Source organism: Orcinus orca, chromosome 1 (genome assembly GCF_937001465.1).
Source record: "Orcinus orca chromosome 1, mOrcOrc1.1, whole genome shotgun sequence".
Lineage (NCBI taxonomy): Eukaryota > Metazoa > Chordata > Mammalia > Artiodactyla > Delphinidae > Orcinus > Orcinus orca.
The window spans coordinates 180564458-180589560 of record NC_064559.1 but is presented as its reverse complement, the minus strand read 5'-3'; the positions used below and the strand labels follow the sequence as shown (position 1 = coordinate 180589560).

At 48.2% G+C, this 25103-nt stretch overlaps 1 protein-coding gene across 1 annotated transcript; it reads right to left on the bottom strand.

Moving 5' to 3' along the window:
* Nucleotides 1–3889: 3889 nt before the first annotated feature.
* Nucleotides 3890–10499, bottom strand: MYCL (MYCL proto-oncogene, bHLH transcription factor). The gene is made up of 3 exons (XM_004266405.4): nucleotides 10277–10499; nucleotides 9414–9918; nucleotides 3890–6447 (listed from the first exon to the last, which is right to left on the bottom strand). The coding sequence occupies exons 1-3, from the start codon at nucleotides 10355–10357 to the stop codon at nucleotides 5849–5851; spliced, it is 1185 nt and encodes a 394-aa protein (XP_004266453.1). The 5' UTR covers nucleotides 10358–10499; the 3' UTR covers nucleotides 3890–5848.
* Nucleotides 10500–25103: the final 14604 nt, after the last annotated feature.

Below are 25103 nucleotides of genomic sequence, written 5' to 3'. Positions count from 1 at the left end.
TTAAGCACTCCTTCCGGGAAGATTTCTTATTTTGCCAATCCCTTCTATCACCTTCCAAATATGACTGGTCTGTGTGGCTTGTTAGATGGTTTAAATAATACTAATCATTTACTGAGCACTTAATATTGTTCACAACCCAAAGAAGCAGGTACTATGATTTATACCTGTTTTACAGATGTGGAAACTGGGACTGGGAGGTGTTAATAATTTGTCCGAGCTCACAAAGCTGGAAAATACAGAGGCTGATTTGGAATGGAGCTCTGTTGGGTGTGGGAGGCTACTTAACCATACCGCTTCCCACAAGTTTAGAGGCAATCCAACACTTACTTCCTGGGCACCGACTGGACCCTGGCACCGAGTCTTATTGTTTAATAACTCACCTGATTAGAGACTTGAAGAACATATTTAGATTTGCTCACCAAAAGAATGGTAATCTTAATACAGTTGATCCCTTTGACAACAGTTCTAAATAAAGACATTAAGAAGAGCTGTCCACTGGGCTTAAAGTAGAAATGCCCACACCCCAACGGAACCTTAGCTGACACATTTACAGACCTCCCTTTTACCTTCCCCAGTCACCCAGTCATCAGTCACCTCCCAATTGGTTATCTTATCCTTAGAATCCTCTTTCACACTCCCTATCACCTTCCAGATCAACAAAGCCATCCTCATCATCCCCTTCTCCTTCTAATGTGCATATTCTGAAATATCCTGACCCCAGGGGGCACTTAAGACAAATTCGACACTTTTGAGATAGTTCCACCCATCTCAGTTCCCCAGGATAGCTGCCAATAGGGGCAGGAGTTAAGCACTTGGTTTAGCCTTTGATTGTCTAACAGAGAGGATGGCCTTTCTTTTCCACTCCACGTGTGGCTTCTCAGCTGTCCTTTATTGTCTACGTCCACAACCCCGAGTTGTGTACTTAGTCCCTTAGGTGTACTATTCAGGGGAAAACCTAATTTGTAGAAATTGTTCTCCGAAATCCAGGAATAATCTCATGGCTATTTTCAGACAAAGATAGAGGTAGGAGCCCGCAGAAGTGAGCTAGGAAGGAGCTTAAAATACTTCACATACCAGAAACACCCTCCCTTCCCCCCAGGAGATGGCTTTATTCCCACTCCTTTCTCAACAGTCAGACTCAAAGGAGCTGAAGCTTAGAGGCAGACAGTTGGTACTAGCTGCCTGGGCTCAAATGACTTAAATGTCTCTGAGCTTCAGTTTGCTCACCTGTGAAACGGGGCTGACACCACCCTGATCTCCAGGTTATTGTGAGAATTAAGGTATGTAAAACAACATCAGCATCAGCATTAGGGCCTGTACCTAGGAGTCCCTAAGATTTTGCTGGGGACTCATGAATTCTTTTAAGGTCTAGTAAAGCGAGAGAAGCCCTACAAACTAGTGTCTTGACAAGTGGAAGGATGAACGCACTGGGAACAGAGTGACTATAACTAAAAGAGGGAAATGGAGTTTTTAAAAAAAAATTATTTATTATTATATTTTGGCTGCGCTGGGTCTTCATTGCTGCACGCGGGCAGCGGGGGCTACTCTTCGTTGCGGTGCACGGGCTTCTCATTGCGGTGGCTTCTCTTGTTGCGGAGCACGGGCTCTAGGTGCGTGGGCTTCAGTAGTTGTGGCTCGTGGGCTCAGTAGCTGTGGCTCGTGGGCTCTAGAGCGCAGACTCTGTAGTGGCGCACGGGCTTAGTTGCTCCGCGGCATGTGGGATCTTCCCGGACTAGGACTCGAACCCGTGTCTCCTGCATTGGCAGGCAGATTCTTAACCACTGCGCCACCAGGGAAGTCCTGGGAATGGAGTTTTAAGAAAAGAATCCCAATAATCCAAGTCTGTTTTTATCAAACAGCTATTTATGCCCTGGGTTTGGGGACATAGGGGCAGTGGGGGTGGAGTGGAAAGTTTACCTGACAGGAGACTGGGTTTGGGATTAGGATTCTGTTCTGGGACCTTGAGCAAGAAACCTGTCTGGGGGAATTCCCTGGTGGTCCAGTGGTTAGGACTCTGTGCTTCCACTGCAAGGGGTGTGGGTTCAATCCTTGGTCGGGCAACTAAGATCCCAAAAGCCCGCACAGTGCAGCCAAAAAAAAAAAAAAAAAAAAACCTGTCTGGGCTCCAGTACCAAGCGGCAGACATTGCTTATTTACCAGGTTGTGATGAGGGTCACTTTGTAAATGTGAGGAATTTACATCAATAGTAGCTTTTGGACTCAGCTCAGGCTTCGCAGGAGTGCAGGTGGGCAATACCGACCCAGGTCTCAGCTGTAAAGCAGGATTACAAGAGACAAAGTGGTCTTCTCCCACCATGATGCTCGTGCCTCTCTGAACCGCAACTGTTTTCCTTTCACAGTCCCAGAAGGCGCCTCTCTGGGGCAAGACGAATCTACCCAGCCCATAAAGGCAGCAGAGTGGCTGGTCATGGAACATTTGCTCCACTTCATCCCAATAAGTGGCAGGCACAGTGGCCCCAAGGAGAGATAATTCCAGCAAGCAGTTAAGTGATGAAATTCCCTACTTCCTCCACACACCCCATGCTAACAAAACAAGCTGATCATTATTATGCAGTGGTTCACACCTCTGGCTCTGCAGATAGGCAGAGCTGGTTTCAAATCCCTTGAACTCATTTACTTACTAGCTGTGTAATACTGGACAGTTATGTTTCACTCTTAGAACCTCAGTTCCCTCTTCTGTAGGCCTTGGCCTGTGGTTGGTGTGGTATAATGTGTAGGAAGGAGCAGGGTGCTTAGACACAGGCAGTGCTCCATCAGGAATGGCTATTAATAAATTCTCCCCTCTTGCATTTACGGCAAGTTTCTGAGAACTATGGGAGGTAAAGGGAGCCTTCATTTTCCTTTATTAATCAAGGGAGAAAGAAAAAAAAATCACATCACCAATTCTCATAGAATTTTTAATAATCTCTTTTTTTTTTTTTTTTTTTTTTTTTGCAGTACGCGGGCCTCTCACTGTTGTGGCCTCTCCCATTGCGGAGCACAGGCTCCGGATGCGCAGGCTCAGCGGCCATGGCTCACGGGCCCAGCTGCTCCGCGGCATGTGAGATCTTCCTGGACCGGGGCACGAACTCGTGTCCCCTGCATCGGCAGGTGGACTCTCAACCACTGCGCCACCAGGGAAGCCCCCTCATAGAATTTTAAAAAAGACATCCTGCAAGCGACTTCCCTGGTGGCCCAGTGGTTAGGACTTTGCGCTTCCATTGCAAGGACCAGAGGTTCGATCCCTGGTCAGGGAACTAAGATCCTGCAAGCCGTGGGGCATGGCAAAAAAAAAAAAAAAAAGGGCATTAAAAAGACGTCCTGCAAATACCACTAAGGTAAGAACAGTACCACCCTAAAGGATTTAAGGGTTTATAGTTTAGAAAGTGGTTTAAAGTCTATACTTTGGGAATTCCCTGATGGTACAGTGGTTAAGACTCTGCACGCTCACTGCTAAGGGCCTGGGTTCTATCCCTGGTCGGGGAACTAAGATCCCACAAGCCGCGTGGCCAAAAACAAGAAAAAAGAAAAAAAAAAGTTTATCCTTCATTTAATGCCTGCCAACCCCTTGTGAAGTAGCATTTATCCCCACTTTACAAGTAAGGAAACTAGGGCTTTTAGCTTTTAGGTAAAGCTAAAAGCACAGGACGAGTAAATGGTGGAACCCTGGGATTTCCAGCCTTCTAAAATACAAATTCAGCACTCTGCAATTCACAAGAGTGCTTACTGAGTACTGAACCTACATTGTTTAGACATGTCTGAAATGGCATTTCAGGAACCCAGAGTGGAGTGACCAGGTTAGCAACATGGTTAGAGATCACTCGTGGCTACCCTGAAACAATTTTCCTTGGTTCCGGGGGATGCGGTGGGCATAAGCTCTGCCCCCACTCTGACATGTTTGAGAAATCTTTTATTAGAAGATGTTTCAGAAGGCAACATTTTCAAATCAGGCAATCAGTAATCACAACTAAATACAAAATTTCAGGTAAACCTGCCTTTTAAAATAAATCAGACTCTTGCAACAGGAGAATTGCCCCAGAGCTTTTTTCTTGTACAAAAACAATTAACACCACTTTGCAAAAGGCATACAAAAATACAGTATTAAAAAAAAAAGAAGAAGACTGCTCCCGGCATAATACCCAACAGCAGCTCATAAAACACAAGCTATTCAGGTGAGACATCAGTAACCTACATCTCAACTGTTCTCCAAAGACAGTTCTAGAAGTCAGTTGGCTCCCAAAAACCATGCTCCAGAAGGTAGGGAGGCTTTTTCCTAACTTCCACTGGGGTTCTCTGAGGCCAGGAAGCAACCTCAGGAACAGACCCTCATGCATAATAGGTTTGGAAGTAGCAGCCGGCTCCCCAGAGCCACGTATAGCGCTCTACCATCCTCCCTTCCCCTACTTTCAAACCCCCATCCAGTAGGCACCTGCTGCCCTGGGCAGAGTTCTGGAGGGGCTGGTCTTTCTTCCAGGCTAGGCTTAGGGGCTGCTGAGATTGCCCACATGACACCTGTTGGGGTGGGTGTCTTTCTCAGAATGGAGGCTGTGCCTGGAATCCACTTGGAGAGGCTCAGTCCAGCTGGGGTAAAATCCATCATGGTCCACTAAGCAGAGCTCCTGGAAGCTCCTTAAAAACCCACCAGGAAGCTAGTCTGCCTTCCAGAGCACTGGATGCGTCCCAGCAGCTCTCCCAGTAAGAACTGCAGTAAGGCCCAGATTCTGGGAAAAGGATCTGACTCATGTCAAGCTGGCAGGAGGCCAAGGGCGGCTACAGAGCCAGCAAGCTCCTTGGAGTTGCATGAGAAGGACAGGTTTGCATGGTCCTAGTAGAACTTCAAACTTACCAGTCAGGGATTGAGACGAGAGGGAGGTGGGAAAGAGGAAGTGGTACAGTTCTCCCTCCTCAGGTGCCTGGCATCTGCTTTGAGAAAATTCTAAGATGGAAAACACCTGGGCAGGGAACAGGTTTACAGCCAGGACTCCAAGCCTTCCCCAGGCCACAGTGTGGGACACTTTGCCCTGTGTCCTGGGGAAATATTTCTGACCTGTGGGAAAGGGGGTGCCTTAGAGCCCATTGCATAACAAAGGCAGAAGGAAACAAAAAATTCCCTGGTGAGGACTGAATGGTCTCTGCCCTCAGAGGAAAGGACCCAGGGGGCTTTTAGACAAAGAATCTAGAGCCCAAGTTCTTTAAATGTTCTCAAGGTCGCAGCCTGGAGAGTGGTGGGAGGAGGGGTGTCATTTAACGTCAGAATATATATATTAAAGGTGTCCAACTCCTCAGCTACTGTAAAGTGTCTGACAGTGAGGTAATGGTCCCTGCTGATTAAGTCTGCGAGCTCGTCTTCACCCAAGACAGCTTGTATGTCTCCTGGAAAAAGGAGCCTCAGGGAGAGTGTCCAGGCCCAGCTGTCCCAGCGTCACCCCAGAGACACCAGTGGGAGCATCCTTTCCCAGCCTAAAGCTCATCGGGAGTGTGAGATTTCATGCAGGCTGGAGCCCCCCGACAACGTCCACCACCTGTTGCATAGCATCTGTCGGGCTTTTCTTCGGAGCTAGTGAGCTAGGCAGACCCCAAGACTCCTCAGTCAGCTGTCTGCCTGAGAAGCCAAAGGCGTCAGAGAAGCCACAGCGCTCCCATGAGTCAGGGCAGAGGGAGAGTTGGGCTGCAAGGTTTCCAAGAATGCAAGCCCTTCTTGTGTGTGCTCCGGCTGCAATGCATTCTGGGATCTACTGTCCAGGCTGTCCCACTGGAACCAAAATGTGCAAATTCCTATGGGGGATAGGAGAGGTTAAAAAATAAATTCGGGTCTTTGTTAAGACAGAGCAGTCAGGCTTTTTGGTCAGTTAGTAGCCACTGAGGTACGCAATTCTTTTCTGCAGTTGCTGCTGCCGACACCGGAGCTGCCTTTTCTCTGTAGCCATCCTCTTCTCAGCCCCCACTAGGGCTTGCAAGTATTCCAAGGCCTTGCTCAGGATCACTACTTTGGGGGCCTTGGAGCAGCTGGCCAGGGTGGGCACCTGGTCCCTCAGGGCCAAGAACCTGGAACGGAGGTCATTCCGTCTTTTGCGCTCCAGGAAGTTGTGGTTCTTCCTCTTGGTCACGTCCTCAGTGTCAGAACTGACAGGTTTGGGGTGGCAGGACTGGGGAGGCTCTCTTTCTACAGGCGGGGGGCTCACAATTTCTTCATCTGCCTCATCTTCCTTTTCCTCTGGTACATCTCTCTCCAGACCCTCTTCTTGGGGCCCTCGCCCTGGAGCCTCTCCTTGGGAGCAGCTTTCTGGAGGAAAACGGGCGGCATAGTTGTGCTGTTGTTGATGGATGGAGATGTGGAAGTGTTTCATGCAGGGGTCCAAAGGGTCTGCTCGCACTGTGATGGTGACCGGCTTCCGGACACCCAGGGACTGTCTCTTCTCCACGGTCACAACGTCGATTTCTTCACCCTCTGTCCAAGAAGAGAGATCAACAGAAGAAACACACCCCATGAGAAACACATACTCAGACCCTATCTTGGAGTTTGGGAAAGGAGGTGACATTTTCCCAATTTAGATATAAACAAATTCAAGGGAGGAGAAAGACAGCTGATTCATCTGTAATGAGGCTAAGGGCAGCGTGAAGGAAAGGAGGCGAAATACGCAAGGAGGAAAATATTCTCCGATTTCTCTTTGCACAGCAAGGCTTAGATAAGAACAAAAGGCAGACCCAAGCCAACAGCCCCCAGTCTGCACAGGCTCTCCCCTCCCCCACTGAGGGGATGGAGAAAAAGAGCTATCAGCCTGGGACAAAGTTTAGCTCTAAAGATCTTCCCCAGTCGGGCTCTTTCATGCCCCATCAGAATTGTAAATGAGGGGTCTGTGGGCAGAGCTGCCCTTTGTTCCAGCCCAGCACAGCCTGCACTTGGGAATTGTTACTTTTCACAAGTTATAAATCCTATTATTCCCCCACCTCTCTATTCTGCCGCCCCTTTCAGCTGAAGAGTCGGAGAAGGGAGGGCTACAACCCATCCCTCCTCACCCAGAGGGGAGGGAAAGGGCTTGCCTTAGCAGCATTTTGCTCCTGGGTTCAATGGGTTTCTAGAGTCATCCATCATTTATAGGTTGCCTGCCCCACCCCCTTCCCTGACCAGAAGAGGGTTGGATTTGTAATCACAGGTCTGCAAAAGCTGCAGGAACTTCACAAAGGTACAAGCGACCATTTCCAAGCTACCTATGCCAGGGCAGGAACTGAGCAGCATGGGAATGTTCTGACACAAGGGCCAAAACACTAGCAACACCTGGACATGCCCCCATCATTCCCTTGCTCCAAGGTCTTTTAGGTTACCCCAACCAGGAGAGGGACAATTTGGGGAGAACCTTCCTGCTCCACACGTTTTCCAGCCCCCGCATAGAAGGCCACCTTAATGCATTTCAGCCTGACAACAGAAGAGCTCAGTTCTCGGCCTCTTTTGCATATCAGGATGCTTGAGCCCCTTTGTCAGGAAGGCTTCCATTGTGTGGACAATCGCATTATTTCTCCATTAATAAAACCTGACCGTTCAGCCCTCCTGGCCCCAAGGCCTGTGATTGGCTGGCTAAGCGGTGTTTTGAAGGCTGTCTTACCCAGCCCCTGGCCCCTATTGGCTGAGCTTTGCCATCAGTCACTCTTCCCACCCCCCCTCATTGTTTGCAATCTGTTGCATTTTGTTCTGGGCCATGTGGCCTATGGGTGAACCAGGAGCTTGCAAACAGGTTCAGGTTAAAGGGCAGGTTAGAAAATGAATCAGGAGGCTTCCCCACATCCCAAACCTTTAATATTTCAGGGTTAAACCTCATAGCTGCGGAAGGCTCTGCCTAAGGAAGAAATAAGGTACAACACGATTCTCCTTTCCGGAGAGTAGTGCCTAACTCTACCCAGACAAGGAAGTGTCCTCGGCTGGACAATCAGGTCATACTCCATGTGCAAAGGGAGAAACTGAGACCCAGTTCGGCCAAGTCCACACATCACCTTTGTAATGTTCTGGATCTCAAACTAAGATCTCCAGACTCCCGAAACAATGGTCTTTCCATTCTACCACTCAATTAGCCTTTGTAGAGATACATCTTTATTGGTTTCTTGATCTCAAAGTTCCCATTCCAGCCATTAAGCAAACAGAAGGTCTTGGTGTAGAAAGCAAGCAGGTTAAAAATGACCTTAACACAGTGGACCGAAAAAATTGACTTTTAATTGTTCTTGTTATCCTTATTTTTACCTTCAAGTGTATGACAACCTCCATACCCATTCCCCAGTTCCCTCTAAATGGTCATGTAAGTTATTCTTAAAAGCTACAGTGAGGTTTCAGTCCTGATTTTCCCGATGCGAGCCTCAGTTTGCACCCTATAAAACACCCTCGCCAATATTTCTCATGGGCACTTCTGAGAAGAGATTAGGCTAAGAACAACATAGTCTGGTGGCACAGGATGCAGCAGGCTGTCCTCAGTGAGGTTTACACTTGCCTTCAAGGATAGGGAAGGGGAACCTGGAGCTCTGTATCTGTGACCCCAGCACCAAGCCCAGAGCTTAGCACAAAGTAGGGGCCAGCTAACATTTGTTGAATACAAATGAGGCAGTTGAAAGCCCTCAGATGAATTGGGCGGGACCTAGAGGAACACCTTCCCACATCAGGCCAGAGCAAAAAGGCAAGATGTACCACTTCCCAGATAAGCTACCACGAAGTTCCTCTAAACCTCAGAGAAGTGCCTGGTTGGGATGGAGGATTGAGCAAAAGAGGCTGGCTGGATGGCAGGAAGCTGGGGTTCACTTCTGGTGATTTCCTATTTCTAAGCCTGTTTCCATCTGTTAATGGGGAGTGGTCATTCCTCCGCTACCTGTCTCATGGGTGATGGTGTGGATGCAAACATGGTAAGGGGTAGTGGAGCAAGAGAAGCCATTATTGTCTTTCAAAAGTAAACCAGGCAGGAAACCAGGTTTTTGAAAGGATGAAGGCTTTGGCTTTGCACAAAGACTCCTCAGCTTCTTCTCTCCTCAGGGGAGTGAGTTTCCCAGAGAAAGAGACAGGAAAAAAAAAAAAAAAATTCAAGCCTGGAGTGACACTTAAGGGACCCTTTCCAGCCTTAGGAGGACAGAAATCCCCTACGGTCCAATCCCTGTATTGTCCTCCTAAGCGCCAAGCCCCAGCCTGTCTCCCTGTCTCCCTTGTCCCCTGGGGCTCCAATCATCATCAAAGGGACGCTGGCTCCCACGCCACTTCTTCAAACTGTTTACTAACACACCCACGTGCCAGACAGACACCGCTGGGGGCTACACCGGCAGCTTCAGCCACAGGAAGGGGGAGGTGGCGGAAGGGCTTGCGCAGACCCACTGCCTGACCTCAGCGGCAGAGGTTTGGCCACCCATGAGGTGCCCCCCTCTTTGATGGCCCACGGCGGTCCTTACCCGAGTCGCTTGGGCTCTCGGACCCCGAGCAGGCCTGGGTCTTGGGCTCGCCCAGCGGACAGGGGGCAGCGGGCGCCGGGTTGCCGGCTTCGAGGCTGGGAGCGCAGTCCAGGGCGGCGGGCGCCTTGGGCGGGTTCCCCCGGGGCGCGCCAGCAGCGAGCCGGTCGCTCACCGCTCTCTCCAGCCGTTCCCGGGCCGAGAAGCCGCTCCACATGCAGTCACGGCGGATGATGGAGGCGTAGTTCCTGCCCCAAGCTTTCGAGTGACCCCGGGATTCTGCCTCGTCCCCGGCGCCCCCTCCGGGCCACGGCTCTGGAGGACCAATTCCGGGGGCCGGGTCCCCGGCGCCGGGACCGGAGCCCCAGGGCGGCGACGTGGGGGGCGACGGCACCAGCTCGAATTTCTTCCAGATGTCCTCGCTGGGCGCCGTGGAGCGGTAGAAATCCTCCCCGCAGTCATAGTCGTAGAAATAGTGCTGGTACGAGTCGAAGTCCATGTCCGCTCCCTGCGGGAGGGAAGGGGGACGTGCTGACCCGGGTGCAGGCCCGGGGAGGGAGGCGTCCCCCCGTCCCCCAGCACAGCTGGCTGCCAGGCTCTCGTCCCTCTCCAATCGCTCGGCTTGGAGCCCGCGCCCTTCTCTCGCGACCCGGCAGCCCGGCCGCGGGTCAGCGTGCCCAGGGAAGCCGGTCACAGCGCGCGGACTAGGGTGCAGGGAGCGAGTTCAAAGCAAACTTTGCCAGCGCCGCCCGGAGCGCAGCTCCCAGGGCCCGGCCGGGCCGGGCGGGGGCGCGCTGTGCCCAGAAGGCAGCCTGCAGCCCGTCCCCCGGGACCCGAGCCCGTTCCCCGGCCGCCCGCAGCCTCACCTCGCTCCCGCCGCCGACCGCCTGGAGCGTACCGGCTCCCCGCCGGCTCGGGGCAGCCCGGCAGCCCGCACACATGCACATGCGCGCCACCGAGCGCGCGGACCGCACTCAGGAACTCGCCCCCCCGCGCGCGCTCCCGCCCTCGCTCGCGCACGGCGACCCGGACGCTCCCGGGAGCGGCGCGGGAGCGCGAGATGCAGGCGCATTGTTTCCCGGCTGCCTTATATCTCGTCGCGCGCCCGGGGCTCAGGGACCGGGGGCGGGCCCTACGGGACAAGCCCCGCCCCTCCCCCGCCCCTCCCGGTCGACAGGTGGGGGCGGTAGAGTCCCAGCCCCACCCTTCCAAGCTACCCTCTCTGACTCTATTCTATTCCCTGTACCCCTCGAAATGAATTGCACACTGGGGAGCGCAGAGCAGGCGGCGAGCTGATGTAGCCCGGCGGTCGCCTGGTGGGGGCGTGACTGTTTAGCGAGGCCCGGGTGGTCCGCTAGAGACCGAACGAGAACCGCGCTCCTTGCAGATTCTGGGCTGGGGAAGAGAACTACTCTCCGCCCCACGAGCCTGCTTCCCCGGGCTCGCCCCTCTTGGTTCTGGTGCGTCTGGCCCGCGGGGAACAAGGTAGTTGGGGGCAGCCGCACCTCCACCGCGCCACCTGGTGGCCCTCAGCCCTGAACTGGGACTGGTCCCCAGCACCCGCTTCATCACCTTTTGGCCCGTTTCATCAGCTCGGTGTTCCTAAACCTCAGCGAAGCAAGGTGGTGAAGATTCCGGATTTTGAAGCCTGTAACTTAACCTTTCTGAACCTTGGTCTCATCTGTAAGATGAAGGGATGGTAATACCTCACAGGATTGTTGTGAGGGTTTAAGAAGATAGACTAGGGAAGGGATTAGGCCAGGAGAGGCAAGTAGAACAAACTTAGCCCCTGGTATGGGTGGTAAGGAGAATTTTTCCCCAGGACCAGGCCAGGGCTGAGATTCCCCTCCCTAATACCACACACAAAACACTCTGTAGCAGCTGTACTAGCAGAGGAAAGAATGGAGATTTGGAGTCTGGAAACTCCCTTCAAGCCCTTGCTTTGCTACTTGCTAGCTGTAGAGCCAAGTCCTTTGAAGCCTCTGTTTACTTATCTGTAAAATGGGAACTTTGCTTGCAGCTGCATCTCTAGCCAAGATGATGGACATATAAGCCTTGTGTCCTCTTCTATGCAGACTTCCTTCAGTAGAAGAGGAAAAGCTAAACTATAGGGGCTTTTCTATTTAGACCGAGGAAAGTAACTTGGGGTAGCAGCCAATACATCATCGAGAATGCTCTAACTGGCATTCAAGGTCTGGTCTACAAGCAGCAGCCTGATTACCTGCTATCTTTCTCTCCCACCTCTGTAGTCTAAGAAACCAAACTACTCACTGTTGAAATCCCAGCAGAGGGTTGTGAGATGTGCAAGCAGTTCAATGTGTTTGGAGCGTGGGACACCAGGTGTGAGTTGATGTATGGGTTGAGAGAAAAGGGAAGGAAGATGACACCCTTAGTTTTGCATATGTTAGCTCCAAGATGCACACCTCTGAAGGCAGCAACTAGCTCTTACTAGCTTTGCAACCTCAGTACATAGAACAGCTTCTGGCTGAACTTACTGAGTGACTCAGCCAACCAGATTTTAGTGAGACAGCCTGTGTGCCCTGCTTTGTGCTGGATGGAAGGTACAGATCAGAGAGGTTCCAGGTTTGGTTGCAGCCCTGAGGCAGAGGGGTTGGGAACTGCCTTTTGGGGACTTGTTCTCTGGTCCACAGATGTCTGAAATGGTTGCCGTACCAGTCTGAGTTCTTGGTTACAAATGACAGATACATTTAAGCAGAAAATCATTTTACTGGAAAGATTTGGGGCATAGAAGCCATGGGAGGCTGGGAATATATGCTTGAGAAGTGGGTCTTCTTTCTCTATCTAGATGAGATTCCTTACTCAACAGCCTCTCCCCATGGTTCATTGTAGTAGGTGATATCTGGGGACAACCAGGAGGTGGCCTCACCTCAAGAACTAGAATAAAGTGAATTAAGTTGTCTTCTGAGAGTTAAACTGCTCCTTCACTTTGCATACTTTGTCTTCCTCACCAAACTGTAAGCTCAATGAGGGCAAGGACAAATGTCAGTCTTGTTGACCACTGTAATTCCAGAGCTTAGAACAGAGCCTGGCACAGCATGGGTGCTTTGTAAATGCGTTGCCTGTTTGGACACAAGCCTCTAATGCTTTAAAGTAGAAATGTGTGGATGAATTGGGAGATTGGGATTGACATATATACACTATTGATATTAAGTATAAAATAGATAACTAATGAGAACCTACTGTATAGGAACTCTACTCAACGCTCTGTGGTGACCTAAATGGGAAGGAAATCCAAAAAAGAGGGGATATATGTATGCGTATAGCTGTTTCACTTTGCTGTACAGTAGAAACTAACACAACATTGTAAAGCAACTATACTCCAATAAAAATTTTTTAAAAAGAGGAAAAAAAAATAAAGTAGAGATGTGCCAGTCTACCTGCTGGAGACAGAATCACTATCAGGCCCAGTCTAGACTGTAACCTGAAAAAAGGTATTAATGCAGCTAAAGAGAAGAAGGTGCCAGTCAGGAGGGGTCTGGAGAGATCAAGAAGGGTTGTCAAGGCATTCACCAGAGTGTCCATCCTGGCACTGTCTGGGGACAAAGATGCTGGTCCAGGAGATGGAAGCATCATCCTTGAAACCACCCAATTCATCCCCCACTTCACTTGTGCTCTGGATCACCAAGAGACCTGCTGAAAAACCACTCTGTTCCCCATGTAGATCCGCCCACAGGGAGAGAATGCACTCATCAGTGAACAAGATGATCCAGCCTGCTTCAAAGCCCTGCTTCCCCTTAAAACTTAATGAATTGGCATCTGATTTGAAGTATCAGTCTCATGGGCCTGGTTAATGTGTGTCTGTTCTGCAGAGACGCTGCTGCTTTTAGGGCTAATAGCTCTGCTTTCTGAGTGATGTCTGGACCCAGGATGGTGATGAATTCACGAAGGTAACAAATGCTACTCTAGGGACACTGCAATTTTTAATTTCCTTTATTATTTTTTTTCTTTTATTTTTTAAAGACGATGTTGGGGGTAAGAGTTTTATTAATTAATTAATTTATTTTTGCTGTGTTGGGCTTCGTTTCTGTGCGAGGGCTATCTCTTGTTGTGGCAAGCAGGGGCCAGTCTTCATCGCGGTGCGCAGGCCTCTCACTATCGCGGCCTCTCTTGTTGCGGAGCACAGGCTCCAGAAGCGCAGGCTCAGTAGTTGTGGCTCACGGGCCTAGTTGCTCCGCGGCATGGGGGGCTCCCAGACCAGGGCTCGAACCCGTGTCCCCTGCATTAGCAGGCAGATTCTCAACCACTGCGCCACCAGGGAAGCCCATCCTTTATTTTTCTTAAAACATATTTTGAATCAAAATAATACATGTACATAATTTTTCAAAATCAACTAAATGTATGACAAGGTTAAAAAAAAAGGCAGCCTTCTCCCCTACCCTCACCACCCCTGATTCCCACTCCCCAAAGGCAACTACTGGTTTAGCTGTTTTTTTTTTTTTTTGCGGTACGGGGGCCTCTCACTGTTGTGGCCTGCTCCCGTTGTGGAGCACAGGCTCCAGACGCGCAGGCTCAGCGGCCATGGCTCACGGGCCCAGCCGCTCCACGGCATGTGGGATCTTCCCGGACCGGGGCACGAACCCGTGTCCCCTGCATCGGCAGGCGGACTCTCAACCACTGCGCCACCAGGGAAGCCCAATTTAGCTGTTTTTTGTCCCTGATATCTCCTTCCACATTTTGACCAATACAGATAATCTATTTTAAAAATTGGGGGGTGAGGTGACATAAAAACAACATAAATTTATTTCTCACAGCTATTGGCTGGGAAGTCCAATAGGAATTTTAAAATTCCTATTGACCTTTTTAAAATTAATTAATTTTTATTTATTTATTTATTTATTTGGCTGCGTCGAGTCTTAGTCGCAGCACGTGGGATCTTTTTTGTTGCAGCGCCGGGCTTCTCTCTAGTTGTGTTATGCGGGTTTTCTCTTCTCTAGCTGTGGTGCACAGGCTCCAGAGCACATGGGCTCTCTAGTTTGTGGCATGTGGGCTCTCTAGTTGAGGCGTGCGAGCTCAGTAGTTATGGCGCGAGGGCCTAGTTACCCTGTGGCATGCGGGATCTTAGTTCCCCGACCAGGGATTGAGCCCCTGTTCCCTGCATTGGAAGGTGGATTCTTTACCACTGTCCCCCTATTGACATTTAAAATAGAAGGAGAAGTAGCTCTTATATTTCCCTTCCCACCATACATACTTTTTAAAAAAATATTTATTTATTTATTTTTGGCTGCATTGGATCTTCATTGCTGCGCACGTGCTTTCTCTAGTTGCAGTGAGCAGGGGCTACTCTTTGTTGTGGCTTCTCATTGCGGTGGCTTCTCTTGTGTAGCACGGGCTCTAGGTGCACGAGCTTCAGTAGTTGTGGCACACAGGCTCAGTAGTTGTGGCGCACAGGCTTAGTTGCTCCGCGGCATGTGGGATCTTCCCGGACCAGGGCTTGCACCCATGTCCCCTGCATTGGCAGGAGGATTCTTAACCACTGCGCCACTAGGGAAGCCCCCACCATACATACTTGGTCTTCCCTTATTCTCCCAATAGATTTATAGTTCAATTATGAAATAAATATTCAATATCTATAATATTTTGACTATATGAGTCAAATATTGGAGTATCAGAGTACTGTGGAGTACTCTGACTACATTTCCTCTCTTAAAATTTTTTTTTTCAGAGTTAAATTTTATTTTATTTTTTCCTTTTTGGCTTAGATTTCAATGTAGATATTTCTTTCTATGGATATATTTATTCTATGTATATGAATTTAACCCTAGACATTCCCACCAGAGCTACAAAGACCACTTCATATGGTCAAACGTGACAGTTAATCAATCTATCAGCTCCATTTCTTTCTTGGAAACATCCCTTTTGGAGCTCTTTGTTTTTCTGTTACAGTTTGAACTTAATGATCTCTAGGCCTGCTTCACAACTGTCATTTTGCAACTTCCCTTCACCATCATCCTGGAAATTCCCTTTGCTTCTCTCCTGTGTTGGCTCTCCTGTTTTCTGAAGCTCATTGCTTCTTCTTTCTTGATTTACTTCCTCACACTGGTGGCACACATCCTTTAGCAGCTGCCTGAGAAAGGGTACTTGGGAAGTAAAATTTTTGAGGCCTTGCATTTCTGAAATTGTCTTTATACCCTCACCTTTTGTTGATAGTTTGGCTGGGTATAGAGTACTAGATGAGAAATAATTTTCCCTAAGAAATTTAAAAGTATTGCTTTCCTGTTTCTTAGCAACCAGTATTGCTATTGAGAAGACTGATATCATTTGATCTACAAACCTTTGTATGTGACCAGTTTCTCTCTCTGGAAGATTTTAGGATGTGCTCTTTGTCTCTGGAGTTCTGACTTTTTTTTCACTGCTGTGCTTTGGTGTGGGTCTGTTGTATAATAAATAATTTGACTGGACCTTGTCGCCTGTCTTTAGGAGGTAGCCTCTAAATTCTTGGAATTTCCAGAGTGATAGGACTGTCTTTGTTATTAGGGCCCTGATAGTTTATGCTCATGAGGTTACTCATGGTGGTCCCCTGGATAGTTTAAGATGACTCAGGATAGGGGTTGGTCAAACAAGAAAGGCCAACCTTGTGATTAGGGGGTTAGAGCTTTAAGCCATGTGACACTGTCTGACCTCTAGAAAAGGGAAGGGGGCTGGAGATTGAGTTCAATCATGCAGACAGTGATTCAATCCATTATGCCTATGTAATGAAACTCCAATAAAAACTGGACACTGAAGCTCAGGTAAGCTTTCCTGGTTAACAGTATTCTGCATCCATGTGCTGGGAGGGTGATGTGTTCTGACTCCACAGCAAGGGGACACTGGAAGCTTCACATTTGGGACCCTCAAACCTTGTCCTATGTGTCTTCTTTTGGCTGGTCCTGATTTGTATCTTTTTTTACCCTAATAAATCTGTAACCATAAGTATAGCATTTTCCTGAAATCTGTGAATTGTCCTAGTGTATTATCAAACCTCGGGAGGGGCCTTCCCTGGTGGCACAGTGGTTGAGAGTCCGCCTGAAGATGCAGGGGACACGGGTTCTTGCCCCAGTCCGGGAAGATCCCACATGCCGCAGAGCGGCTGGGCCCGTGAGCCATGGCCGCTGAGCCTGTGCGTCTGGAGCCTGTGCTCCACAACGGGAGAGGCCACAACAGTGAGAGGCCCGTTTACCGCAAAAAAAAAAAAAAAAACAACCTCAGGGGGTAGTGGAAACTCCCTGAATTTGTAGTCAGTTGGTCAGAAATGTGGGTGGTTTGGGAAGCCCTAAACTTGCAGCTGGTGTCTGAAGTGAGGGAAGTCCTTTGGAGGACTATGCCCTTAACCTGTGAAACTTGGCCTACTCTGGATAGCTAGTGTCAGAATTGCATTGCAGGATCTTTTTGCATTATGAACCTTCAAATCTGAAAAAATAATTGCACTCTGCAATAATTTTTTTGAAAAATTTCCCCACTCCATTCATTTTCTTTTCTTCTCTCTTTCTGAAACTCCTGCTATCCTTTTCTTATCTTTTCTTCAATTTCTATCTCTCTGTGTGTGTGGTTTTGTTTTGGTTTTTGTTTGTTTGTTTGTTTTTGACTTTCCGGGAGATTTCCTCAACTTCCAACCTATAGATTTAATTTTTGGACTACTATATTTAAAAAAATTTTTTTTAGAGCTCTTTTTTTTTTTGGTTTCTCAATTGTTCCCTTTTTTTGGTTTCTTTTTTTTTCCATGGACACAATTTTCCCCCCTCTTTTCCCTCTGAGGCTATTAATAATAGTTTTTATATTAATTATAAATTTTGAAGTTTTCTTCCGCTCCCTGTTTTCCCTATTTCCTTGGAATCTGTCTCCCCAACCCCGCACTTGCTTTGCTCTTTTTCTTTTTGTTAGAGGCTTTCATCAAATGTCTGGTGATCCTTGCTGTCAGCTTTTACTTATATTAAAGAGTGAAGTATTAAAAGCTGATTGAAAGCTCTATGTGTGTGTGGTGGGGACCGGGCAGGCGGTGGTCTTTTAGTTATGGAGCTTCACTAAAGAGTGAGTAAGCAGATACCTGGCAGTTTTACCAGGAACTCTTCAACTGTCTGTATCTGTGGGGTTTAAAATTTCCACGTAGAGAAGTCCTCTAATCTTCTACCAGGGGCAAGGTAATAAGCCTGCTTGACAGTGTTCTGGGAACCAAGAGGGGAAAAGGGGTGAGAGGGTCTTATAGTTCAGCAAATCCTCTCTCATTACAGTACAGTCTGTCACTCCTATTCTCAGCTGTGCCTGGTGTTCCCAAGTCCAGAGCCTCTCAATTCAACCTCCTGACAAGCTGGAAGAGGGCAGTCACTTGGCTGCAGTGGTTGAGGGAGGAGATTTAGGAGTCTAACTCCTTATGCTTCCATGCAGGCCTCCCCTTTTCAGCCCCATCCTACAACCTGCCTTCAAATGTATCCAGCACCTCCTGTTCCTGAGCTGTTTTTCTGTTCTGATGCAGTTATAGACTTGTTTCTTGTTGGCATTTCTCTCTCTTCCTCACTCCCTGGATAAGGAGTTGTATTTCAGCTTCCTCTGGCCTTTTGCTAAGGCAGCCAGCCCTTATCCATCTGGTTTCCAGCTTCACATCTCTCAATCGCTGTTATCTCCCCTATTCTTTCTTTCTTTTTAAAAATTAAAGTAGGGAATTCCCTGGTGGTCCTGTGGTTAGGACTCTATGCTTCCACTGCAGGGGGCATGGGTTCAATCCCTGGTCAGGGAACTAAGATCCCACATGCTGTGCAGCGTGGCCAAAATAAATGAATAAAGAAGTAAATAAAAAATTAAAGTAAAATTTACATAACATCAAATTCACCATTTTAACCATTTAAAGTGTACAATTCAGTGGTTTCACAAGGTGGTACAACTGTCACATCTAATTCCAGAACATTTTCATCACTCCTCCCCCAAAACCTGTATCCATTAAACAGTCATTCCCTGCCCTCCTACACCCTGGCAACCTTTAATCTGCTTTCAGTCTCTGTGGATTTGCCTTTTCTGGACATTTCATATAAATGGAATTATACAATATGTGACTCTCTGCATCTGGCTTCTTTTGCTAAGCACTGTGTTTTCAAGGTTCATCCATGTTGCAGCGTATATCAGGATTTCACTCTTTTTCATGGCTGAATAATATTTCATTGTATAGATATGTCACATTTTATTCATTCATCAGTTGATGGACATTTGGATTGTTTCCACTTTTTGGCCATTATGAATAATGTTGCTATCAACATTCATGTACATGTTCTCGTTTGAATATATGACTTTGATTCTTTTGGGTATATACTTAGTAGTAGAATTGCTGTGTCAGGTGGCAACTCTATGTTTAACTTTTTTTTTTAATAACCTGATATTTATTTTTTAATTTATATTTATTTATTTACTTATTTGGCCACACGCGTGGGATCTTAGTTCCCAGACCAGGAATCAAACCCACGCCCCCTGAAGTGGAAACACGGAGCCTTAACAACTAAGCCGCCAGGGAAGTCCCCTATGTTGAACTTTTTGAGGAATGCCAAACTGTTTTCCACTATGGCTGCACTATTTTATATTCCCTCCAGTAATGTATAAGGGTTCTGATTTTTCCACATTCTTGCCAACACTTATTTTCAGTTTTTATTACTGTTATTTTTATTGCCATCTTAGTGGATGTAAGGTGGTATCTCACTGTGGTTTTTTTGGCGGAGATGCGCCTTGAGGCTTGCAGGATCTTAGTTCCCCGACCAGGGATCAAACCCAGGCCATGGCAGGGAAAGTGCCAAGTCCTAACCATTGGACTGCCAGGGAATTCCCCTCGTGGTTTTGAGTCACATTTCTCTAAGAACTAATAATATTGAGCATCTTTTCATGTTTATTGGCCATTAGTATGTCTTCTTTGGAGACTGTCTCTTCAAATCCTTTGCCCATATTTTAATTGAATTGTTTGTCTTTTTGTCATTGTCTGGATACTAGACCCTTATCAGATACATGATTTGCAAATATTTATTTCCATTCTGTGGATTGCCTCTTCACTTTTTTCATAGTGTCCTTTAATTCACAAAAGTTTTTAATTCCAATGAATCTACTTTCTTTTTTGTTGCTTGTGGTTTGGAGCATCATATCTAGGAATTCGTTACCAAATCATGCAGATTTACCCCTATGTTTTCTTCCTAGAGTTTTATAGTTTTAGCTTTTATATTTAGGTCTTTGATCCATTGGAGTTAAATTTTGTATATGGTGTGAGGTATGGGTCCAACTTCTCCTGTTCCTTTCTTTCCTTCCTTCCTTTCTTTTTTTCTTTCTTTCTTTCTTTCTTCCTTCCTTCCTTCCTTCTTACTTTCTTTCTTTCTTTCTTTTCTTTCTTTCTTCCTCTCTCTCTCTCTCTTTCTTTCTTTCTTTCCTTCTTTCCTTCATGCAACCATCACCACAATTTCCAGAACATTTTCATCACCCCCAAAAGAAACGCCACACCCATTAAGCAGTCATTCCCTTCCCTTGTGAGTTTATACTTTTTTCCTAATCCATTTACTGTCATTTTAGTGGAATTTCAGGGATCAGTGGAGATAAACCCATGTGATCAATCCTCATGTTCAGCCAGAAATCTGCTCTCCCTTTCAAACTTCAACAATTCTCACTTTCATTAGGCAGATTCCTGAGCCAGGTGGTCTGAGAGGGCTTACTGGAGAAGGGAAATTTCATCTGAGCCTTAAAGATGTTTAGGATTCCAGTGGAAGTTAAGGAGATGAAGGTGGGAGAAGATGAGAAGGGAGAGTTAGGGAAGAGAAAGGGGGAAGGAGGGGAGATGAAGGACTCTGGCGTCAACATCAGAAAAATTTAATCAGATTAAAATCTGGTTTCTTATCCCAAGTCTGTGGCTCTGCTTGAGTTTCACTGAAAAGCAATCCTTTCCTTAGAACCCTAAGAAATGTGGCCTTGCCTTGAGTACAGTGAGAAAGGAGTTCTGGAGTCTTTGCACCTCAGTCTGCAGCCAACTTGGGGAAGGGGCCAGGTCTAGAGAGACAGGGACAGCTTTCAAGAATGGAGATGGGTAGGCTAAATATAAAACTTCTCTGTTTGCAAGCTGTGTCACACTGAGTCAGCTTGTACTGCCTCTCAGTTTTCTCATCTGTAAAGTGGTTACCCTTATCTAGTAGCATTACTGGAGAATTAAATAATACTGTTGGCAAGGCATTTGGCGCAGTGCCTGGCCCAGAGGAGAATTTTAAAAATGTCAGTTTTCTTTTCTTTCTTTCTTTGGAGATTCAAGGTAAACAATATAGGTGGGGTCTCAGTCAAGACCTTGACTGTATGGTGAAGGAGCTTGAACTGAAGCTGAAAGCAATGGAGAATTATTGGAGGTTTGTGAGTGGAGGAGTGACACAGATATATCTGTGCTTTGGAAAGATCACTTCTGGAAGAAGAGAGTCTAAGCATAATGCAGGAGAGGTAGCCCCAGCTCTGCATCTAATTGACCCCTTCTTCTCATATGTGCCCGACACATATGAATGGTCCTCGTCAGTGTTTCACTAGTGGACTATGAGTTATGTGAAAACTTACGCCCTGATACAAACAAGGCACTCACAAGTTTGCCTTTTTTAGAGGTAGACTTGATGGGGGTGGGGGGAGCTGATGTAGCCAGCCTGAACTATCACATGGGGGATGAGATGGAATTTTTGAGAAGCTCTGGAGATCATGATCATGGCTGTCGCCCAGGGGCCCTCCACGACTGCCCCTCAGAGAGATGGAATACCACGTGTCTCATGCCTGAGGATAATTGTGAAACCATATGAACTCTCCTTAAGAAACTTTGTCCGTGGCGGATGACAAAACCTCATCCACACCCTGCTCTGGGTTCTGACCTCTGGGCACAGGTGGAGCCAGGGAATCACCTGGAATCACTCTTTTGTCCACTAGAGGGAAACCCAGGCTAGAGAGACGGTGACTCCTGAGTGTAGGAGCCCTGAGGCAGCAGAAGGAGCTGCCACCCTTGGGGCCTGAGTGACCTAGGCCCAGTGCTGTGCTGGAGTTGTTGCCTTTTCAGGAATCGTGGGAAGAGGTTGTTACATGTGGTCATTAAAAATTAAATTATATAAATTTACATTTAAATAAATATGAAAAACAAAGATAATAGAGACTCCAAACTCACCATTCCCCAGTTGTTTTACTGTATTTTACTATTATCTACTATACCTGTTATGGTGGAAGTATTATAGCACGGTGTGCTACTGTCCAACTCCCAACTAGAAAGTTTTCCCCCATCAGAAGGGTGCTTCCCTCAGGAAGCACCCACCTGGGTCTGTCTTCCCAGGCCTGGCTCCAGTCCCTGGCCCCAAATGTTGGATCAGCTACACAGAACACTGTACAAGAACAAGCAAGACACTGGTGTCAGACAGATCAGGGCTCCGCCATCCCCCCACTGCCTGATCTGAGAAAGGCACTTAACCAATCTGGTCTTCAGTCTCCTAACTTGACAAATAGGGGTAGGAATACTCATCATGCATGACCATTGTGAAGATTAAACGAGATAATCCGTACAGAGCTCTCGGCTGGGCCTTCGCATCACCTAGGAAGGTGTTCTCATGACGTAGAAGCTACTATTATCATACTTGTGGAGGGGTGGGGTAGGTGCTGAATTTAAATTGGCTCTGAATCCTGGACCACCCTGACACTCGGTGTGTCAGGGAAGGGGCGTGGGGCGGGAAGGACCAGGAGGCAACAAATCCGTCGTGGCACCGCTGGCTGACCTGCCCAAGCACACAGCCAGGAAGTGAACCCACCCCGACTCCAGGGTTGGGGCTTGGGGGGCGGAGGGCGGCAGCCGGACGTCTCAGGCCCGGCGGTTGTGCGCAGGAAGCGGTGGCCGGGGCTGTCCCGGAGCCTCAAAGCGGCGGAAGGGAGGGAGCAGCCGGCACCTGCATTGTGCAAGTCTCGCTCCCGCTGAGTCGCCGCGGACCCCCTGGAGCGCGTTCTTGGCGTTCGCTGGTGGGGCGGGGCCCGCGACGTTCAGGCAGGTAGTTACTGGGCAGGGAAGACTCGATCTGCCTTCATGCCTTCATGCCTTCACTCATTCACATACCCATCAGTTATTAAGGTGCGGCACAGGTCCATGATCCCAAGGACCTTCACAGCTGGTGGCTCTGTGGTCAGATGGCTGGGTTGGAATCTTGGCTCCGCCACCCAGTAGCTGTGTAACTTGGGCAAATGACTTAACCTCTCTGGACCTCAGCGGGTGGAATGTTGGATTAAATGAGCGGACGTAGCTCCACTACTTCATCAAGTGTTGGATTAAATGAATTCCGTGTGAAGCACTTGGAATCATGGCTGCAATCAGTCAGCATTAAGTGTAGGATCTTTTCAAAAAATAATTTTTATTATTGCAAAAGATCATTTCAAGAGTGGCGTGGAGGATGCACTAGAGGGGCCAAAAGTTGCACACTGGAGGCCTGAACAGTGGTTTTAAAGATTTTGAAAACTGATTGCCAACCTTTGAAAATTGTGAAACTTCATCTAAAACTCAGATTTGGGCTTCTTTTTAAAAGATTGATGGTCTGGAAAGCTTGTGTTTCATAATCTGCTATTGGCTATTGTGCTAGAGGCAGTCTCTTTATTTATAGTGTGTTTTCCTATGTCTTTTGCAAAATGCTGTTAATTGTTTTACTAGAAAAAAAAATTAAAAACTCTTGGGCAATTCCCCTGTTGCAAGAATCTGCAAGGCAAATTTATTTTGAAAGCCAGATATTATATTTAAGTTGTGGTTATTGGTTGCCTTGGTTTTAAAATGTTGCCTTCTGGGACATCTCCTTAAAAAAAAAAAAGATTTCTTAAACGTGTCAGAATGGGGCAGTTCATGTCATTTGCGTCCCCTGAACCAAGAAAAGATCTGAAGTTCTTTGCGTCTTCACAGCTGGGCTAGAGGCCAGAAGTTAGTGATTAAGTGGAAGGTGTCGAGACCTTACCAGGAAGTGAAGTGGAGATGGAGCGAAAGAGCAGACAGGTGTCAGGAATTTCAAAAGTAGAATTGACAGCATGTGGGGAATGGGGGAGAAAGAGGAGACAGGTTGACTCTTGGGTTTCTGGCCTAAGGGAATGGGTGGAAGGTAGACCCATTCACTGACCTGAGGGTCCAGAGGAGGGGAATAAGTTTGTATTTAGCCATGTGGGGTCTGAGAGTCTGCGTTAGTCATGAGATCAGTGAGGTATCTCAGATCTGGTGCTCAAAAGAGAGAGCCAGCACTAAGACACACCGTTGGTGAGACAGGAGGCCTGGTTAAATCACCCCAGGGGGGGACTTCCCCGGTAGCGCAGTGGTTAAGAATCCACCTGCCAATGCAGGGGAGACGGGTTCAATCCCTGGTCCGGGAAGATCCCATTTGCCATGGAGCAACTAAGCCCATGCACCACAACTACTGAGCCTGCGTGCTGCAACTACTGAAGCCCACGAGCCTAGAGCCCGTGGTCTGCAACAAGAGAAGCCACTGCAACGAGAAGCCCATGCACCGCAACGAAGAGTAGCCCCCGCTCGCCACAACTAGAGAAAGCCTGCACGCAGCAACCAAGACCCAACACGGCCAAAAAAAAAAAAAAAAAAAGTCACCCCAGGGATGTGTGGGAAGAACAGAAGGCTCAGGATGGATCCTGAGGACCTGTTTACATTAAGGGATGAAGGCACTGAAGGAACTGGAAGATGTAAAAGGAGGAGGAGAGGAGCCTGCAAGACTTTGCGGGGTCCAGAATCTCTTCCTTTTACATCCCCTGCATTGCCAGGGGGACTTATCCTCCACCTGCAGCACTGGACCTCTCCCCAGTATCTCACCACAGAGGTGGACTAAAGAATAGTTAAGGGGCTTCCCTGGTGGCGCAGTGGTTGAGAATCTGCCTGCCAGTGCAGGGGACACGGGCTCGAGCCCTGGCATGCTCCACATGCCGTGGAGCAACTAGGCCCGTGAGCCGCAACTACTGAGCCTGCGCGTCTGGAGCCTGTGCTCCGCAACAAGAAAGGCTGCGATAGTGAGGGGGCCGCGCACCGCGATGAAGAGTGGCCCCTGCTCGCCGCGACTAGAGAAAGCCTTTGCACAGAAACGAAGACCCAACACAGCAAAAATAAAAAAAAATAAAAAAGAATATTTAAGGAGGAGGGGTTCTGACCAGAGCCTGATGTAGCCTGAATGGTAAGATGGGGGCAAGACCCCAGTCAAGTTCAGAACACCTAAGTGCCCTTCAGAAGCTGCTTCTTGCCCCCCAGGGTCACTTGGTGGGCCTCTGGAACACTATCGGGAAAGGGAGCTCTGAGGAAGAGCCCAGCTGGGCCCCTCTGGCTGCAGAGTGAGCAAACAGGGCACCCAGGACATTCTCAGCTGTGGGGAAGTTGGGAGTCCAGAGGTACCTGGAGCTGCCACATGGTAGGATAACAGGTCAGGTGAGGGAACCCCAACCTTTGTGACCAAAAGGTATTGCGACTGTTATTGGTAGAGGCCAGTGATCTTACTTGGAAGCCAGAGATCTGGGCTGGGGCAGGGCTGAGCTTTGAAACATGCATTGACTCTTACTATGTGCCAGGCACCACCATGCATGTTTTATCTGATCGTCATAAAAAGTCTATGGAGGAAATGCAATCTTCTCCATTCTACAGGAGAAGAAATTGAGGTGCAGAGAACATAAATAACGTGCCAAGGACACTCAGCTGGTGAGAGGCAGAGTTGGGAGGCC

Excerpts from the sequence above, each read along its gene's own strand:
- MYCL (XM_004266405.4), bottom strand. The coding sequence starts at position 10,357 with ATGTGCATGTGTGCGGGCTGCCGGGCTGCCCCGAGCCGGCGGGGAGCC. Across the intron at positions 9,919-10,276 it reads CGGTCGGCGGCGGGAGCGAG|GGAGCGGACATGGACTTCGA; the intron begins GTGAGGCTGCGG and ends TCCCTCCCGCAG. Across the intron at positions 6,448-9,413 it reads CGAGAGCCCAAGCGACTCGG|AGGGTGAAGAAATCGACGTT; the intron begins GTAAGGACCGCC and ends CTTCTTGGACAG.